The sequence below is a fragment of the Phyllobates terribilis genome, unplaced genomic scaffold, assembly GCF_046119375.1.
Source record: "Phyllobates terribilis strain yellow unplaced genomic scaffold, ASM4611937v1 Scaffold_49__1_contigs__length_9717188, whole genome shotgun sequence".
In the NCBI taxonomy this organism is placed as follows: domain Eukaryota; kingdom Metazoa; phylum Chordata; class Amphibia; order Anura; family Dendrobatidae; genus Phyllobates; species Phyllobates terribilis.
In genome coordinates, this window is record NW_027362809.1 from 5,248,252 (window position 1) to 5,266,418 (window position 18,167).

The window sequence follows — 18,167 nt, forward strand, 5'->3', positions numbered from 1 at the left end:
AGCAATGCGGATTATCATTGAGGAACATGGCATGCCTTCTACCATGTGTTTTTTAAGCGTTTCTGCAGCAATTTTGCCGTTGCGGAAATGCTTAAAAAACGCATCGTAGGCACAAAGCCTAACTGATATCTGCACCGCACACATACAGATTAGTATGGAAGCAAAGCTTATTAAATAGTAAAATTAGTTTATTTCAACGTCGTGAAACAAAAATGTCTAAATGCTACAAACTTTTAATGCTGGTTCTGCACAACACTACAATTCCCAGCAAGTCAAACAATCTAGCTGCAACACTGGTTACATACTAACTTTAGTTACAGTAATAATCATGGAGGTAGTATTGCAGGTAGAACTGGTTTATAGAGGTGTCCACGACTTTAACATTGAAAGCCTTAGGATCAATGTCTGTTCTGTGGTGACGCGAAACCTGGCACCCGATCAGCTGTTCTGGAGGGAACTGAAACCTATTTGTATTAGGCAGGAATTAGTGGCGCGATGGACGATACAGCGCTATGGCGTAAATCAATAGGAGTGTATAGGATCAGCAGCGGGGGGGGGGGGGGGGGGTACGGGAAGAGAATACACACCTTAATGGGGTAAGGACTACTGAAATTAAAGGTGATTCGTTATATGACGGGATGTAATAAATGATACAGCTCCCCTATATACTGTCTAGATCAATTCCTAAAAGTTTTCAAGATCTCTGCTTTTCGTCAGTGAATAGGACCCTTCATTGTTGCCCCGCACCTGTCCGGACAGGGCACAAAGGGGTTAAACAAGCCCCCACCGACATCCAACTCTGGGCTGGGAGGGGACACGTGATGTATGGATATCCTCCCTCTACCTGCAATCATCTTAGTAGAACTACAGATCCCAGCAATTATATAAAGAACTACAGATCCCAGCAATTATATAAAGAACTACAGATCCCAGCAATTATATAAAGAACTACAGATCCTAGCAATTATATAAAGAACTACAGATCCCAGCAATTATATAAAGAACTACAGATCCTAGCAATTATATAAAGAACTACAGATCCCAGCAATTATATAAAGAACTACAGATCCTAGCAATTATATAAAGAACTACAGATCCCAGCAATCGTACAGATACAGAAGTACAGATCCCAGCAATTATATAAAGAACTACAGATCCCAGCAATTATAAAAAGAACTATAGATCCCAGCAATTATAAAAAGATCTACAGATCCCAGCAATTATAAAAAGATCTACAGATCCCAGCAAGTATATAGAGAACTACAGATCCCAGCAACCATACAGATACAGAACTACAGATTCCAAAAATTATTTGGCTGTAGAACTACAGATCCCGGCAAATCCTGCCACTTTAAGGCTCGTGAAACTACAACTCCCAGCATGTCCTTTCCTGACAACTATGCTGGGAGTTGTAGTTTCGCCCCACAGATGCCAGTAGCTCAGCTGTGGGACCCGTGTGAGGCACATGCCCAGTGCCAGCCACAAAGCAGAGAGCATAGTGGTGGGGGTCTCTGGGGGTCTTGTCATCCTCTTGTACAGTAGCCGCAGGCTATGGGGCAGTGGGTGAGTCAGAGCCCCGCCTCCATCTCCGGGTGCAGTGTCAGTGTGCAGTGCGGGGGCCGCAGCTGTCAGTTTCCGGGGGTCAGGCGGATCCAGGACACAAGACACTTCTCCACCTGCAGGAGGCCAGACTTCAATCACCTGTGCTCATGTGGGAGGAGCCCAGTCACAAAGCATCATGGTAACCCGGCTCTCCTCCTCCTCCTCCTCCTCCTCCCAGTCCACAGTCAGGAAGAAGCGAAGCAGCTGAAAAGCAATAAAGCGGGAAAAAACAATCTGTCTCTGTGGCTCAGCTCCCAGTGGTGAGCGGCTCTGTGCCTCTGATCGTTCACGAACAACACATCACTAATGTGGAGTCTCCATTACTCCCTATCAGAATTCACACTGTGCGTCTATTTTGTGTCTGTTTTTCTTGCTCCATACACCTCGTACACGCGCGGCTCCGCTCCGTACACCTCGTACACGCGCGGCTCCGCTCCGTACGCCTCGTACACGCGCGGCTCCGCTCCGTACACCTCGTACACGCGCGGCTCCGTACACACGCGGCTCCGCTCCATACACCTCGTACACACACGGCTCTGCTCCGTACACCTCGTACACACACGGCTCTGCTCCGTACACCTCGTACACGCGCGGCTCTGCTCCGTACACCTCGTACAGGCGCGGCTCCGCTCCGCACACCTCGTACACGCGCGGCTCCGCTCCGCACGCCTCGTACACGCGCGGCTCCGCTCCGTACGCCTCGTACACGCGCGGCTCCGCTCCGTACGCCTCGTACACGCGCGGCTCCGCACACCTCGTACACGCGTGGCTCTGCTCCGTACACCTCGTACACGCGCGGTTCTGCTCCGTACACCTCGTACACGCGCGGCTCTGCTCCGTACACCTCGTACACGCGCGGCTCTGCTCCGTACACCTCGTACACGTGCGGCTCTGCTCCGTACACGCACGACTCTGCTCCGTACACCTCGTACACGCGCGACTCTGCTCCGTACACCTCGTACACGCGCGACTCTGCTCCGTACACCTCGTACACGCGCGACTCTGCTCCGTACACCTCGTACACGCGCGACTCTGCTCCGTACACGCGCGACTCTGCTCCGTACACGCGCGACTCTGCTCCGTACACGCGCGACTCTGCTCCGTACACGCGCGACTCTGCTCCGTACACGCGCGACTCTGCTCCGTACACGCGCGACTCTGCTCCGTACACGCGCGACTCTGCTCCGTACACGCGCGACTCTGCTCCGTACACGCGCGACTCTGCTCCGTACACGCGCGACTCTGCTCCGTACACGCGCGACTCTGCTCCGTACACGCGCGACTCTGCTCCGTACACGCGCGACTCTGCTCCGTACACGCGCGACTCTGCTCCGTACACGCGCGACTCTGCTCCGTACACGCGCGACTCTGCTCCGTACACGCGCGACTCTGCTCCGTACACGCGCGACTCTGCTCCGTACACGCGCGACTCTGCTCCGTACACGCGCGACTCTGCTCCGTACACGCGCGACTCTGCTCCGTACACGCGCGACTCTGCTCCGTACACGCGCGACTCTGCTCCGTACACGCGCGACTCTGCTCCGTACACGCGCGACTCTGCTCCGTACACGCGCGACTCTGCTCCGTACACGCGCGACTCTGCTCCGTACACGCGCGACTCTGCTCCGTACACGCGCGACTCTGCTCCGTACACGCGCGACTCTGCTCCGTACACGCGCGACTCTGCTCCGTACACGCGCGACTCTGCTCCGTACACGCGCGACTCTGCTCTGTACACCTCGTACACGCGCGACTCTGCTCTGTACACCTCGTACACGCGCGACTCTGCTCTGTACACCTCGTACACGCGCGACTCTGCTCCGTACACCTCGTACACGCGCGACTCTGCTCCGTACACCTCGTACACGCGCGACTCTGCTCCGTACACCTCGTACACGCGCGACTCTGCTCCGTACACCTCGTACACGCGCGACTCTGCTCCGTACACCTCGTACACGCGCGACTCTGCTCCGTACACCTCGTACACGCGCGACTCTGCTCCGTACACCTCGTACACGCGCGACTCTGCTCCGTACACCTCGTACACGCGCGACTCTGCTCCGTACACCTCGTACACGCGCGACTCTGCTCCGTACACCTGCGACTCTGCTCCGTACACCTCGTACACGCGCGACTCTGCTCCGTACACGCGCGACTCTGCTCCGTACACCTCGTACACGCGCGACTCTGCTCCGTACACGCGCGACTCTGCTCCGTACACCTCGTACACGCGCGACTCTGCTCCGTACACCTCGTACACGCGCGGCTCTGCTCCGTACACCTCGTACACGCGCGGCTCTGCTCCGTACACGCGCGGCTCTGCTCCGTACACGCGCGGCTCTGCTCCGTACACGCGCGGCTCTGCTCCGTACACCTCGTACACGCGCGGCTCTGCTCCGTACACCTCGTACACGCGCGGCTCTGCTCCGTACACCTCGTACACGCGCGGCTCTGCTCCGTACACCTCGTACACGCGCGACTCTGCTCCGTACACCTCGTACACGCGCGACTCTGCTCCGTACACCTCGTACACGCGCGGCTCCGCTCCGTACACCTCGTACACGCGCGGCTCCGCTCCGTACACCTCGTACACGCGCGGCTCCGCTCCGTACACCTCGTACACGCGCGGCTCCGCTCCGTACGCCTCGTACACGCGCGGCTCCGCTCCGTACGCCTCGTACACACGCGGCTCCGCTCCGTACGCCTCGTACACACGCGGCTCCGCTCCGTACGCCTCGTACACACGCGGCTCCGTACGCCTCGTACACGCGCGGCTCTGCTCCGTACGCCTCGTACACGCGCGGCTCTGCTCCGTACGCCTCGTACACGCGCGGCTCTGCTCCGTACGCCTCGTACACGCGCGGCTCTGCTCCGTACGCCTCGTACACGCGCGGCTCTGCTCCGTACGCCTCGTACACGCGCGGCTCCGCTCCGTACGCCTCGTACAGGCGCGGCTCCGCTCCGCACGCCTCGTACAGGCGCGGCTCCGCTCCGTACGCCTCGTACACGCGCGGCTCCGCTCCGTACGCCTCGTACACGCGCGGCTCCGCTCCGTACGCCTCGTACACGCGCGGCTCCGCTCCGTACACCTCGTACACGCGTGGCTCCGCTCCGTACACCTCGTACACGCGCGGCTCCGCTCCGTACACCTCGTACACGCGCGGCTCCGCTCCGTACACCTCGTACACGCGCGGCTCCGCTCCGTACACCTCGTACACGCGCGGCTCCGCTCCGTACACCTCGTACACGCGCGGCTCCGCTCCGTACACCTCGTACACACGCGGCTCCGCTCCGTACACCTCGTACACACGCGGCTCCGTACACCTCGTACACACACAGCTCTGCTCCGTACGCCTCGTACACGCGCGGCTCTGCTCCGTACGCCTCGTACACGCGCGGCTCTGCTCCGTACGCCTCGTACACGCGCGGCTCTGCTCCGTACGCCTCGTACACGCGCGGCTCTGCTCCGTACGCCTCGTACACGCGCGGCTCCGCTCCGTACACCTCGTACAGGCGCGGCTCCGCTCCGCACACCTCGTACACGCGCGGCTCCGCTCCGTACGCCTCGTACACGCGCGGCTCCGCTCCGTACGCCTCGTACACGCGCGGCTCCGCTCCGTACACCTTGTACACGCGCGGCTCCGCTCCGTACACCTCGTACACGCGCGGCTCCGCTCCATACACCTCGTACACACGCGGCTCCGCTCCGTACACCTCGTACACACGCGGCTCCGTACACCTCGTACACACACAGCTCTGCTCCGTACGCCTCGTACACACGCGGCTCTGCTCCGTACGCCTCGTACACGCGCGGCTCTGCTCCGTACGCCTCGTACATGCGCGGCTCTGCTCCGTACGCCTCGTACACGCGCGGCTCTGCTCCGTACGCCTCGTACACGCGCGGCTCTGCTCCGTACACCTCGTACACGCGCGGCTCCGCTCCGTACACCTCGTACAGGCGCGGCTCCGCTCCGCACACCTCGTACACGCGCGGCTCCGCTCCGCACGCCTCGTACACGCGCGGCTCCGCTCCGTACACCTCGTACACGCGCGGCTCCGCTCCGTACACCTCGTACACGCGCGGCTCCGCTCCGTACACCTCGTACACGCGCGGCTCTGCTCCGTACACCTCGTACACGCGCGGCTCTGCTCCGTGCACCTCGTACACGCGCGGCTCTGCTCCGTACACCTCGTACACGCGCGGCTCTGCTCCGTACACCTCGTACACGCGCGACTCTGCTCCGTACACCTCGTACACGCGCGACTCTGCTCCGTACACCTCGTACACGCGCGACTCTGCTCCGTACACCTCGTACACGCGCGACTCTGCTCCGTACACCTCGTACACGCGCGACTCTGCTCCGTACACCTCGTACACGCGCGACTCTGCTCCGTACACCTCGTACACGCGCGACTCTGCTCCGTACACCTCGTACACGCGCGACTCCGCTCCGTACACCTCGTACACGCGCGGCTCCGCTCCATACACCTCGTACACACGCGGCTCCGCTCCGTACACCTCGTACACACGCGGCTCCGTACACCTCGTACACACACAGCTCTGCTCCGTACGCCTCGTACACACACGGCTCTGCTCCGTACGCCTCGTACACGCGCGGCTCTGCTCCGTATGCCTCGTACACGCGCGGCTCTGCTCCGTACGCCTCGTACACGCGCGGCTCTGCTCCGTACGCCTCGTACACGCGCGGCTCTGCTCCGTACGCCTCGTACACGCGCGGCTCTGCTCCGTACACCTCGTACACGCGCGGCTCCGCTCCGTACACCTCGTACAAACGCGGCTCCGCTCCGTACACCTCGTACAAACGCGGCTCTGCTCCGTACGCCTCGTACACACACGGCTCCGTACACCTCGTACACACGCGGCTCTGCTCCGTACGCCTCGTACACGCGCGTCTCTGCTCCGTACGCCTCGTACACGCGCGGCTCCGCTCCGTACGCCTCGTACACGCGCGGCTCCGCTCCGTACGCCTCGTACACGCGCGGCTCCGCTCCGTACGCCTCGTACACGCGCGGCTCCGCTCCGTACGCCTCGTACACGCGCGGCTCCGCTCCGTACGCCTCGTACACGCGCGGCTCCGCTGCGTACGCCTCGTACACGCGCGGTTCCGCTCCGTACGCCTCGTACACGCGCGGCTCCGCTCCGTACGCCTCGTACACGCGCGGCTCCGCTCCGTACGCCTCGTACACGCGCGGCTCCGCTCCGTACGCCTCGTACACGCGCGGCTCCGCTCCGTACGCCTCGTACACGCGCGGCTCCGCTCCGTACGCCTCGTACACACGCAGCTCCGGACACCTCGTACACACAAGGCTCTGCTCCGTACACCTCGTACACACGCGGCTCTGCTCCGTACACCTCGTACACGCGCGGCTCTGCTCCGTACACCTCGTACACACGCGGCTCTGCTCTGTACACCTCGTACACGCGCGGCTCTGCTCTGTACACCTCGTACACGCGCGGCTCTGCTCCGTACACCTCGTACACGCGCGGCTCCGTACACACGCGGCTCCGCTCCATACACCTCGTACACACACGGCTCTGCTCCGTACACCTCGTACACACGCGGCTCTGCACCATACACCTCGTACACACGCGGCTCTGCTCCGTACACCTCGTACACACGCGGCTCCGCTCCGCACACCTCGTACACGTGCGGCTCCGCTCCGTATGCCTCGTACACGCGCGGCTCCGCTCCGTACGCCTCGTACACGCGCGGCTCCGCTCCGTACACCTCGTACAAACGCGGCTCTGCTCCGTACGCCTCGTACACACACGGCTCCGTACACCTCGTACACACGCGGCTCTGCTCCGTACGCCTCGTACACGCGCGGCTCTGCTCCGTACGCCTCGTACACGCGCGGCTCCGCTCCGTACGCCTCGTACACGCGCGGCTCCGCTCCGTACGCCTCGTACACGCGCGGCTCCGCTCCGTACGCCTCGTACACGCGCGACTCCGCTCCGTACGCCTCGTACACGCGCGGCTCCGCTGCGTACGCCTCGTACACGCGCGATTCCGCTCCGTACGCCTCGTACACGCGCGGTTCCGCTCCGTACGCCTCGTACACGCGCGGCTCCGCTCCGTACGCCTCGTACACGCGCGGCTCCGCTCCGTACGCCTCGTACACGCGCGGCTCCGCTCCGTACGCCTCGTACACGCGCGGCTCCGCTCCGTACGCCTCGTACACGCGCGGCTCCGCTCCGTACGCCTCGTACACGCGCGGCTCCGCTCCGTACGCCTCGTACACGCGCGGCTCCGCTCCGTACGCCTCGTACACACGCAGCTCCGGACACCTCGTACACACAAGGCTCTGCTCCGTACACACGCGGCTCTGCTCCGTACACCTCGTACACGCGCGGCTCTGCTCCGTACACCTCGTACACACGCGGCTCTGCTCTGTACACCTCGTACACGCGCGGCTCTGCTCTGTACACCTCGTACACGCGCGGCTCTGCTCCGTACACCTCGTACACGCGCGGCTCCGTACACACGCGGCTCCGCTCCATACACCTCGTACACACACGGCTCTGCTCCGTACACCTCGTACACACGCGGCTCTGCTCCGTACGCCTCGTACACACGCGGCTCCATACACCTCGTACACGCGCGGCTCTGCTCCGTACGCCTCGTACACGCGCGGCTCCGCTCCGTACGCCTCGTACACGCGCGGCTCCGCTCCGTACGCCTCGTACACGCGCGGCTCCGCTCCGTACGCCTCGTACACGCGCGGCTCCGCTCCCTACGCCTCGTACACGCGCGGCTCCGCTCCCTACGCCTCGTACACGCGCGGCTCCGCTCCCTACGCCTCGTACACGCGCGGCTCCGCTCCCTACGCCTCGTACACGCGCGGCTCCGCTCCCTACGCCTCGTACACGCGCGGCTCCGCTCCCTACGCCTCGTACACGCGCGGCTCCGCTCCCTACGCCTCGTACACGCGCGGCTCTGCAGGTGGAGGTATGTGGAGATCCCCCATTACTGGGCGCAGGGGGCATTAACCCCTTCAGCACGGAGACTCTTTTGGGGTCTCTGTGTGGTGTGAACAGTGAGGTAACAGCTGTGGACAGAATGCGGCTTAGCTGGTTCCCGTCCACATTAGATCCATTCAGACAACTGCAGGATGAAGGACAGAAGCCCAGAGAAGTCCTCACACAACACCATTATTCCTCTCCTAGTTCCGTCCAACACAATAATTGCTGCTGGTACGCAGCCACTAAACATGCTTGGATTGCGCGCCATACACAGTAATGCGGTAGCCATGTTGGATACTGGCATTACTGTGATTGGCCGGTCGTATTGGGTCTTACAGCAGTGTTCCCCAACTCCAGTCCTCAAGGCCCACCAACAGGTCATGTTTTCAGGATTTCACTGGTGATAATTACATCACCTGAGCAATACTAAGGAAATCCTGAAAACATAACCTGTTGGTGGGCCTTGAGGACTGGAGTTGGGGAACACTGTCTTATAGAACCTCTTCTAACACCGACAATTGCACATCAGAACTTTTATCTCCGAGAAATGTCTGGTCACGGTGGTCTCACCAAACTTCTGCTCTTTTTCAATTTTTTTTTGCAGCGGCCGCAATGGATTTCATCCTAGACTCATAGAGCTGAATAGAGGACGATGTTCCTTCAGTCTGATTGTAATTGATCGTGATGTTTGTCCAGCGTCCACTTTACCACAAGAGCACTTTAACGAGTAAGGCTGCGTTCACACATTGTGTATTTTTGTGCGCGCTTTTTGAAAATACGCAATGTGCTTTGTGTCTGCCAGCAAAGTGAATGGGAAATTCACTTTGCCGTTCAGACACTGTAATTTTACGCAGCGGGAAAGCGCAGCTGCGTAAAGAATTGGCATGTCAATTCTTTACGCAGCTGCGTCCTGCGCTTTCTCACTATTGTGCCCTTTATAAGCGATGGAATTACGCAGTGGTGTTCACACACTGCGTAATTCCATCTCTTTTTTACGGAGGCGCAGGATGGATACTCACCTACCTGATGTCAGGGGAGAGGCGTCCGGTCCGCTCCAATCCCGCGCTTCCAGCATCTGCCGGTGAGCCGATCAGCTGTTAGCTAACCGGCTTGTAACCGGCTGATTGTCACGTGACCTGCTTGTAATCAGCTGATCGCTTCACGGCAGATGCTGCAAGCGCGGGACGGAGCAGACGCGTCTCTCATCCATCGGGTAGGTGAGTATCCATAGGCTGTACATACACTGCTAGGGTCACACACACGACACATAGACACACACGGCACACAGACACAGACAGTACACACACGACACACAGACACAGACAGTACACTGAAATGAAGTGTGACATTACACGTGTCACCCTTCATTTTCACACTGCGTTTTTTGCTGCGCTTTTTTACGCAGTGTGTGAATGGAGGTGCTTTTTTTACCTGCGTAAAAAAACGCAGGTAAAAAAAGCAGGAAAATACGCAGCGTAAAAAAACAGGGAAATACGTAATGTGTGAACGCAGCCTAAATCCCACCAGAACTGTAGCAGGTAAAAAACCACCAATATCCACAGGTGTCCCATCTAATTGGTGGGAAAACTATCACCTTTAATAATCCTCCAACAGTTCTGGCATAACAAGCACAGAAAAGTGCATGAAGGAGATGTCATAGTCAGCAATTCAACTTGTGTTCCATCCATACAAGACTAGAGAATACAACATCTACACATTCTATCTCCTGATATGTTTTCCCTCATTGTCTTCAGTAATTGTATTATTACACAGGATTTTTATGATGTTACATTGGCTCATCGTCTTCCTATTCAGGTCTCTACAATATCGGATCCTCTCAGTGGAGATCTTCTATATAACAGAATTTTTCTGAATCATCCATCCCATCAAGGATGGATATGGACAGAGACAAGATGGCGGAGAGGATATTACACCTCACCCTAGAGATCCGCTACCAGCTTACTGGAGAGGTGAGAGATTCTGATGACGTCACATTACATCATTCTTATCTATGGGAATAACAGATGAACAGAACTGGAGAGGTGAGGACTCTGGAAATGTCTGTAGTGAGATTTATTAATGTGTCTCTCCATAACCAGGATTACACAGTAGTGAAGAAGACCTCTAGTGAGCGCTGTCAGGACCCTGTGTCTGAGGGGTGGGGAAGACCCCTGAGCCCAATCACAGGGCCTCCACCTCACCCACTGATACATGAGGACATCAATGACCAAAAGATCCTAGAACTCATCTACAAGATGATTGAGCTGCTGACTGGAGAGGTGACACTACTGGGAATGCTGGGACATTATACAGTAACGCTATGAAGGGATCGGGGGGATGACTGTATCATTGTATGTGTCAGGTTCCTATAAGATGTCAGGATGTCGCTCTCTATTTCTCTATGGAGGAGTGGGAGTATTTAGAAGGACACAAAGATCTGTACAAGGACGTCATGATGGACGGCTGTGAAGGTCTTGTGCTCAGTCTTGTTTTATCCACCAGTATTATGTGTTTTATACTTGTGTAATGAGAACGGTGGAGATGGCAGGATTAGAGCTGATCATAGATGTGACTTCTCCATCTGTCTGTGACTTTTACAATATTTGTTTCAGGGTGAAGATCTGACCCATATTAATACTACAGAGACATATGTGAGGGATGATGAGCGGTGTAAAGAGGAGATTTCTACATTTGACTACCCAGGTGAGTAGTGACCACTAAATGCTGAGAAGTCACAGATTCTTCTCAGAAACCGGCTGTGGCTGCTTTATCGGTGGTGTAGTCCGGCCGTATCACAATCATGTGATCACCATTTTGCCTCCAGACCACAACTTTCTCCTCCACCCAAAACTGTTCAAATGACTTTGGGCATTGAAAGCCCTTTTCTGTAGAACTTACAAGCTGGAGGATCCACCTCCCCCCGGGATTAGAAGATGCTGACCGTTACCTGCCCAAGTTTGTGAACTATAAAGCCAAATGACACCGCACGTAGAATGTGCTGACAAGTTAAAAAATCACTTGAAGAAAAACATTATGATGGGCCTGTAAGAGAAAGCGGTGGGTAATGATCTATTGGCTTCCTAGAATCCTGATATCTTCTAGGATGAATCTACCTTCTCTCCCTTCTGTGCTGCTGAATGTGCTCATATGGTCCCTACAAGACCAGGTCCAGTCTTTATGACCAAACTTCACTTTTATGATTTGTTATTGTCTATAGTCACAGTTTTTGACTACAGTATTTTGTGCCCAAAATACTCTGCTTTAACCCCTTCCTGCAGCCAGTTTTGTGTTCCTATCTGGGCCCATTTTTCGAATCTGACGTGTGTCACTTTATATGGTGATAACTTTGGAATTCTTCACAAAAGATAATAGGAAACAAATGGACCTTACAAATTATTTTCCAACTTCTCTTGAATCCAACAATACCCTATATACAGTTGTACACTACTGTCTGGGCACATGGCAGGTTAAGAAGGGAAGGAGCGACATTTAGCTATATGAATGCAAATCTTGCTGGAATAGTGTGCAGACACAATGTATTGGGGGCACTGTTCATGGTCACCTGGCAGCTCAAAAGATGGTCACCAGGCTTGGTGCTATCTACTCCATTTTCTTAGTGTTATCTTACGCTCTATTCTTAGTGGCTGGATAGAGCCTGCGTCGCCCAGAGCTTCTGGTTCTGACTTCTCCACCATTACCAGCGACGCCTGCAGAATGAATAAGGTGTCTGGTGACAGAAGCAGACTTCACGGGAGCAGATCCCAGAGAAGATGGGACACCCCATTTGCAGAATCCCTAATATGACAAAATGGCAGAAAACCAGAGCAGTAGAAATCCCCATAAAGTGACTCCATTTTTTAAACTATAACCCTCAATGAATTAATCTATAGAAGTAGTGACTATTTTGACTCCACATGCACTTTACAGAAATTATCTCGCAGTGGATGTTGGAGAATGAATCTTGTACATTTGCCATTTTATTACCCAACACATAGTGCCCAGATTGTGCTCCAGGAGACACACACCGTAAATTAAGTGGGTTCTTCTCACTATACTAATGCCAAATACATGGATCCTAAATGTGGTTTGGGCACACTGCAAGGCTTTGAAGTGAGGGGGAGATTTGACTTTGGTAGAGCGGATATTGCTGGATTGGTTTATGGAAGCCATGTTGCTTTTCAAGAGCCTTTGAGATACTATTAATGTGGAAACCTGTTTTTTCACCGACAGATGAATGACTTGAGTGGGGACTTGTTTTTTATGAGATGAGTAGAAGTTTTTATTGGCATTATTTTAGCTTACATAATATTGGTGGCTTTTTATTCCATATTTGGGAGGCAGAATGAACAAATAGTTGAACACTACGCTTTACTGGTTCATTATATGAGGTTTTCTATTAAACTGTGATCTGTCAGTGTCTTAGTGAATAATTCCATATTTTTGCATAACTTGCTGTTTTTACGGACAGTTTAAGTAGAAATGTCATAATATATAAAATTCAACGATATTTTATTCTAAAATAATAATTGGTTTTATTCTTGGCAGATGACTGCACCAGGAGATCAGAGGAACAGCCGACATCTTCAATTTTTAAATCAGATGATCTTAAGATCCCACAATATACAATTGAAGTGAATGCCATTACTCCAGATATACCATCATCGCTTCACAGCAAAGATTTGTCATCTGATCGTTTGAAACAGGTCCTGTCTTCTGATTCATTACCGACTACTAAGGAAAATCAAAGTCACAAAATAAGCATTAAAAAACGAACTGATCATAAAGCAAATAAGTCATTTTCAAGTTCAGAATATGGAAATAGTTTTCCCTTCGAAACGTCCTTTCTTAAACTTGAACAATTTCACACAGCAGAGAATAGATTTTTTTGTTCCAAGTGTGAGAAATGTTATAACCAGAAATCAGATCTTGTAAGACACCAGAAAACTCACACAGGGGAGAAGCCATTTTCATGTTCAGAATGTGGGAAATGGTTTAACCAAAAATCAAATCTTAATTGCCATCAGAGAACCCACACAGGGGAGAAGCCTTTTTCATGTTCAGAATGTGGGAAATGTTTTAATGATAAATCAGCTTTGGCTAAGCACCAGAGAACCCACACCGGAGAGAAGCCTTTTTCATGTTCAGAATGTGGGAAATGTTTTAGCAATAACTCATATTTTGTTAAACACCAGAGAATTCACACAGGGGAGAAGCCTTTTTCATGTTCTCAATGTGGGAAATGGTTTACACGGAAATCAACTCTTAATAAACATCGGAGAAGTCACACAGGGGAGAAGGCTTTTTCATGATCAGAATGTTGGATATGTTTTAATATAAAAATGTAAAAAAACTTTTTAAAGGGGTTGCCCACTACTAGGACAATCTCTTGTCATTCCTCATGTTTAACCTCGTTAACATAAAAACACTAATACTCACCTTCCTTGCCAGCTCCGTTGCGGCGGTGTCGGTATTCGTGTTCCCGGGGTTCGTAAGGTTGTTACATCACACGAGCCCTGTGCCCAATCAGCGCCAGCTTCACTGTCCCCAACTTGGACGTATTGAACATCAACAGGAAGCCAGGGGTTTGACTGCTCTCCGATTCCCTCTTAATGTTCGATTTGTCTGAAGTTGGGGACAGTGATGTCATCTTTTACTTTTTAAAAATTACAAAAAGTAAGATAGGCCCATGCAAAAGTTTGGGCACTGTGCATGGTTACTACCTAGTAGCCAGCCAAGAGTCTTTCAATTCTTGTTTGAGGGATTTTCATCCATTTTTCCTTGGAAAATTCTTCCAGTTCTGTGAGATTCCTGGGTCGTCTTGCATGCTCTGCGATTGTGAGGTCTAGGCACATATGTTCAATGGTGTTCATATCAGGGCAGTTGTGAAACCTTTATCTTGCGCCTTTTGAGGGGCAGTCTATTGTGGATTTTGAGTTCTATTTTAACCTCATCGTTCCACAGGACTTGTTTCCAAAATGCATCAGGCTTGTTTTATATGTTCTTTTGCATACTTCTGATGCTGAATTTTATGGCGAGGATGCAGGACAGGTTTTCTTCTGATGAATCTTCCTTGAAGGTGATATTTGTGCATGCGTCTCTGAACAGTAGAACAATGAACCACAACTCCTGAGCCTGCTAAATCTTTAGGAAGGTCTTTTGCAGTCAATCCGGGGTTCTGATTTGCCTTTCTAGCAATACTACTAGTAGTTCTTACTGTAATGTTGCTTGGTCTTTCAGACTTTATCTTGACCACCACTGTTCCTGTTAACTGTCATTTCTTAAGTGAGAAAAGGGCAACTAGAAAACACTATGCTATCTTCTTAAAGCCTCCTGCTTTGTGCGCCTCCACCATTTTCATTTTTGGTGTACTAGGCAGGTGCTTAGAAGTACCCATGGCTGATGTTTTTTAGCACAAGGTTAGAAAAGGCTGGGTTTTTATAAAGCTGTGAAATTTGCGTCTCCTGGCCTTTCCTAATGACGATAGTGAACAAGCTATAACTCTGACAGTCTAATTAAGGTCTGAAACCTTGGTCAAAGTTATCTGAGCACACAAATTTTCAAGGGTGCCCAAACTTTTGCATCAACGAATTTTCATTTTTGTAATTGTTAAATTGAAAAAAAATGACTATATACAGTATATATATTTTTGCCTAAAACACAAAGGAAATCTGTCATCTTTTACTTTAGCCCTTTAAGAGATTAGAATAAGTCATTTTGACCAGGGGTGCACAAACTTTTGCATGCCACTGTATAGAAGTCTTTATATGGTAGATTATATTTCATTGTACATGAAGAGAAGGAGGTTGATTCCTCCTTTTCATACAAATCTCCAATTGATTTAATACCCAAAAGTTACCAATTTTTAAGTTCAAGATCTGGATTGCATTGCTCTAAAGTTTCTATAGGCGCTTTTATAGAGCGCGGTTAGCATAGAACTTATTTTGTTAGTCAGTACACCCCATACCTCTAATGCTGCATCTACCTTCAGTGATATACAGATTTTGTTTGTTGAGGTTCAAGATGTATGAATAAAAGGAAGATGGGATATTGAATGTTCCTACTAAGTGTCTTTCAATTGTTAAGTAATATAAGGGATTTCATATAGCATGCACACAAACAGTTGTCTTCACATGAGTATGATCAGCTCACCCGCCAAAGGACCCGACACGTGTTTCACCACAGCTTCGTCTGTGGTGAAACACGTGTCGGGTCCCTTGGTAAGTGACCTGATCATACTCATGTGAAGATAACTTTGTGCATGCTAAAAAGAAAAGAGATGCACTGCAAACCACTCAAAATACCAAAAGAGTGATTCCTACCTGTCGTAGAGAAAATGGTAGTCCAAATGAAGGATATACGCGTGCAGCTTCCAGGGGTCCTTTGAAGAAGTCACAACTGCAACTAGAGGTGATGGACAAGGGCCAAAGTCTGTAGAACAAGCCGTGAGTGTTGCAGAAAATGGGTTCAAACAGCGTATTAATGCCGGAAATAGAGGGGTGCAAAGACTCTCAGAGACTCGGGCTTTCAGGTACATGCAGCCGTTGCACTAGCTGGATACAGGGATGAAGATCATGGGTGAAATCCCTGACGAAGGAGGCCGTGACATCGGAAACGCGTTGGATAAGCGCTGGATGTTTTCCCCTCAGTGGAATCCCCCAGCTGTTGTGACGTCACACAAATACCAAGCGCTCACATCCTTGTTTATCAGCGGTCCTGCAGGTGTGACCGGCCGGCACACTGATCAGGCTGTCTGCAGTCCTTCTCACCCATGATCTTCATCCCTGTATCCACCTAGTGCAACAGCTGCAAGTACCTGAAAGCCCGAGTCTCTGAGAGTCTTTGCAGCCCTCTATCTCGCAGCCCTCTATAATACGCTGTTTGAACCCATTTTCTGCAGCACTCACGGCTCGTTGTACAGACTCCGGCCCTTGTCCATCACCTCTAGTTGCAGTTGTGACTTCTTCAAAGGACCCCTGGAAGCTGCACGCGTATATCTTCATTTGGACTACCATTTTCTCTATGACGGGTAGGAATCACTCTCTTGGTATTTTATGAGTGGTTTGCAGCACATCTCTTTTCTTTTTATCATTTCATTATTATTTGCACCCGGGCATACGGTGCTTTGAGATTGCGGCTCTTTGCCTATCTGATCGTACTATAGTACTGTTTGTGCATGCTATATGAAATCCCTTATATCACTTAAAGGGGTTTTCCAACAAACAAAAGTTCATTTTAGAAATTGTCTGTGTCTGACCGTGTACGGAACATACCTCAGCTCCTGGGCGGGGGAGGAAGGAAAAGACAATACAGACATTACAGCAGGGGATCACAGAGGATTCATTTTGTGAGGTAAAATATTGTTTAAAAGCACTCAGTGAACTGTTTTACCTCACAAAATGAATCCTCTGCGATCCCCTGCTGTAATGTCTGTATAGTCTTTTCCTTCCTCCCCCACCCGGGAGATGTGGTATGCTCCGTTCACGGTCAGACAATTTTTAAAATGAACTTTTGTTTGTGGGAAAACCCCTTTAAGACATCGTTAATCACTATGGACCACTAATTGGTTTGCTCTGCCTAAATACGTTTTTATCTTTTACTACTGAAGAAAAGTTATTTTTGAGCATTAATAGACTTGCACATTGACCTGTACGTTATGGTTACCTACACTTGTTGGCTCCATGCACACTTGTACTTATATTTACTTTGGCTCGCTCACTCACCCATTATTGCTTTTTGTTGTTTGCCCCTTTCTGTGCCTGGATTTCTTTGAATTGTATTGTATTATGATTTTCTTTCAACTTTATCTAATAAAATCCATGTTTTGATTACAGACATTGTTGCACCTTTGTTCCTGGCACATTCCCTTTTTTCTTTGGGGTTATATTCTTGCTTTGTGCCTATGGGAACCCCTAACTCAACTATTATATTCGGGTTAGATGAGACCTATCCGATTTATTCTATTCAATGGTATCACCATCATATGTGTACTTTTATTGTTTTTATTTTCATAATATTTATTTATGAGTACAGTATATTTTTATTTTTTGGGCATTATTTTTCTTCATTTTTTTTCTTCACTTTTTGACACTTTTTTTTTTACTTGTTCACTATGTCCCACTATGGGACTTTCACTTTTGGCAGCCTGATTGCTTATATAGCATATAGATGCAGCAGCATCTCTGCTATATACAGTAAAGCCTGTTAGTGCTGCATGCAGAAGTTACTTTGGTCACGCACTGCGCATGACCAAGGTAATTTCTTGTCTTCTGGTGACCTGGATGTTGTCATGACAACACCGGATCACTATGACAACATCCGGGACCCAGCAGAGACGGCGCAGGACGTGGGAGAGGAGGTAAGTAATGGTGCTTGCTCCCGGAATGCTGCGATTGACTTTGATTGCAGCATTTCGGGGGTTAACGTGACAGCAGTAATGTTTGACCGCTCCTGGCACATAGCACCGGGTGTCAGCTGTGACAATCAGCTGACACACGGCGGCGATCGCCCCGCAGCGCTTGAGCGCGGGCGCGATCGCATTATGCGTATTAGTACGTAGCTGGTCCATAAGTCCCAGGGCGCA

The 18,167-nt window shown here is 51.9% G+C and overlaps 2 protein-coding genes across 2 annotated transcripts in view; one reads left to right on the forward strand and one right to left on the reverse strand.

Annotated features, from left to right (window-relative positions):
- Positions 1-18,167, reverse strand: part of LOC141191676 (uncharacterized) — a 67,328-nt gene that overhangs the window by 23,373 nt on the left and 25,788 nt on the right. The window lies entirely within an intron of this gene.
- LOC141191635 (uncharacterized) lies at positions 1,644-15,731 on the forward strand. Its single transcript, XM_073661572.1, has 4 exons — positions 1,644-1,862; positions 10,403-10,629; positions 11,200-11,290; positions 13,133-15,731. The coding sequence occupies exons 2-4, from the start codon at positions 10,612-10,614 to the stop codon at positions 13,894-13,896; spliced, it is 873 nt and encodes a 290-aa protein (XP_073517673.1). The 5' UTR covers positions 1,644-1,862; positions 10,403-10,611; the 3' UTR covers positions 13,897-15,731.

What these genes read in the sequence shown, in the direction of transcription:
- LOC141191635 (XM_073661572.1), top strand. An exon ending in TTCTACATTTGACTACCCAG is followed by an intron (nt 11,291 to 13,132) that starts GTGAGTAGTGAC and finishes TATTCTTGGCAG; the next exon opens with ATGACTGCACCAGGAGATCA.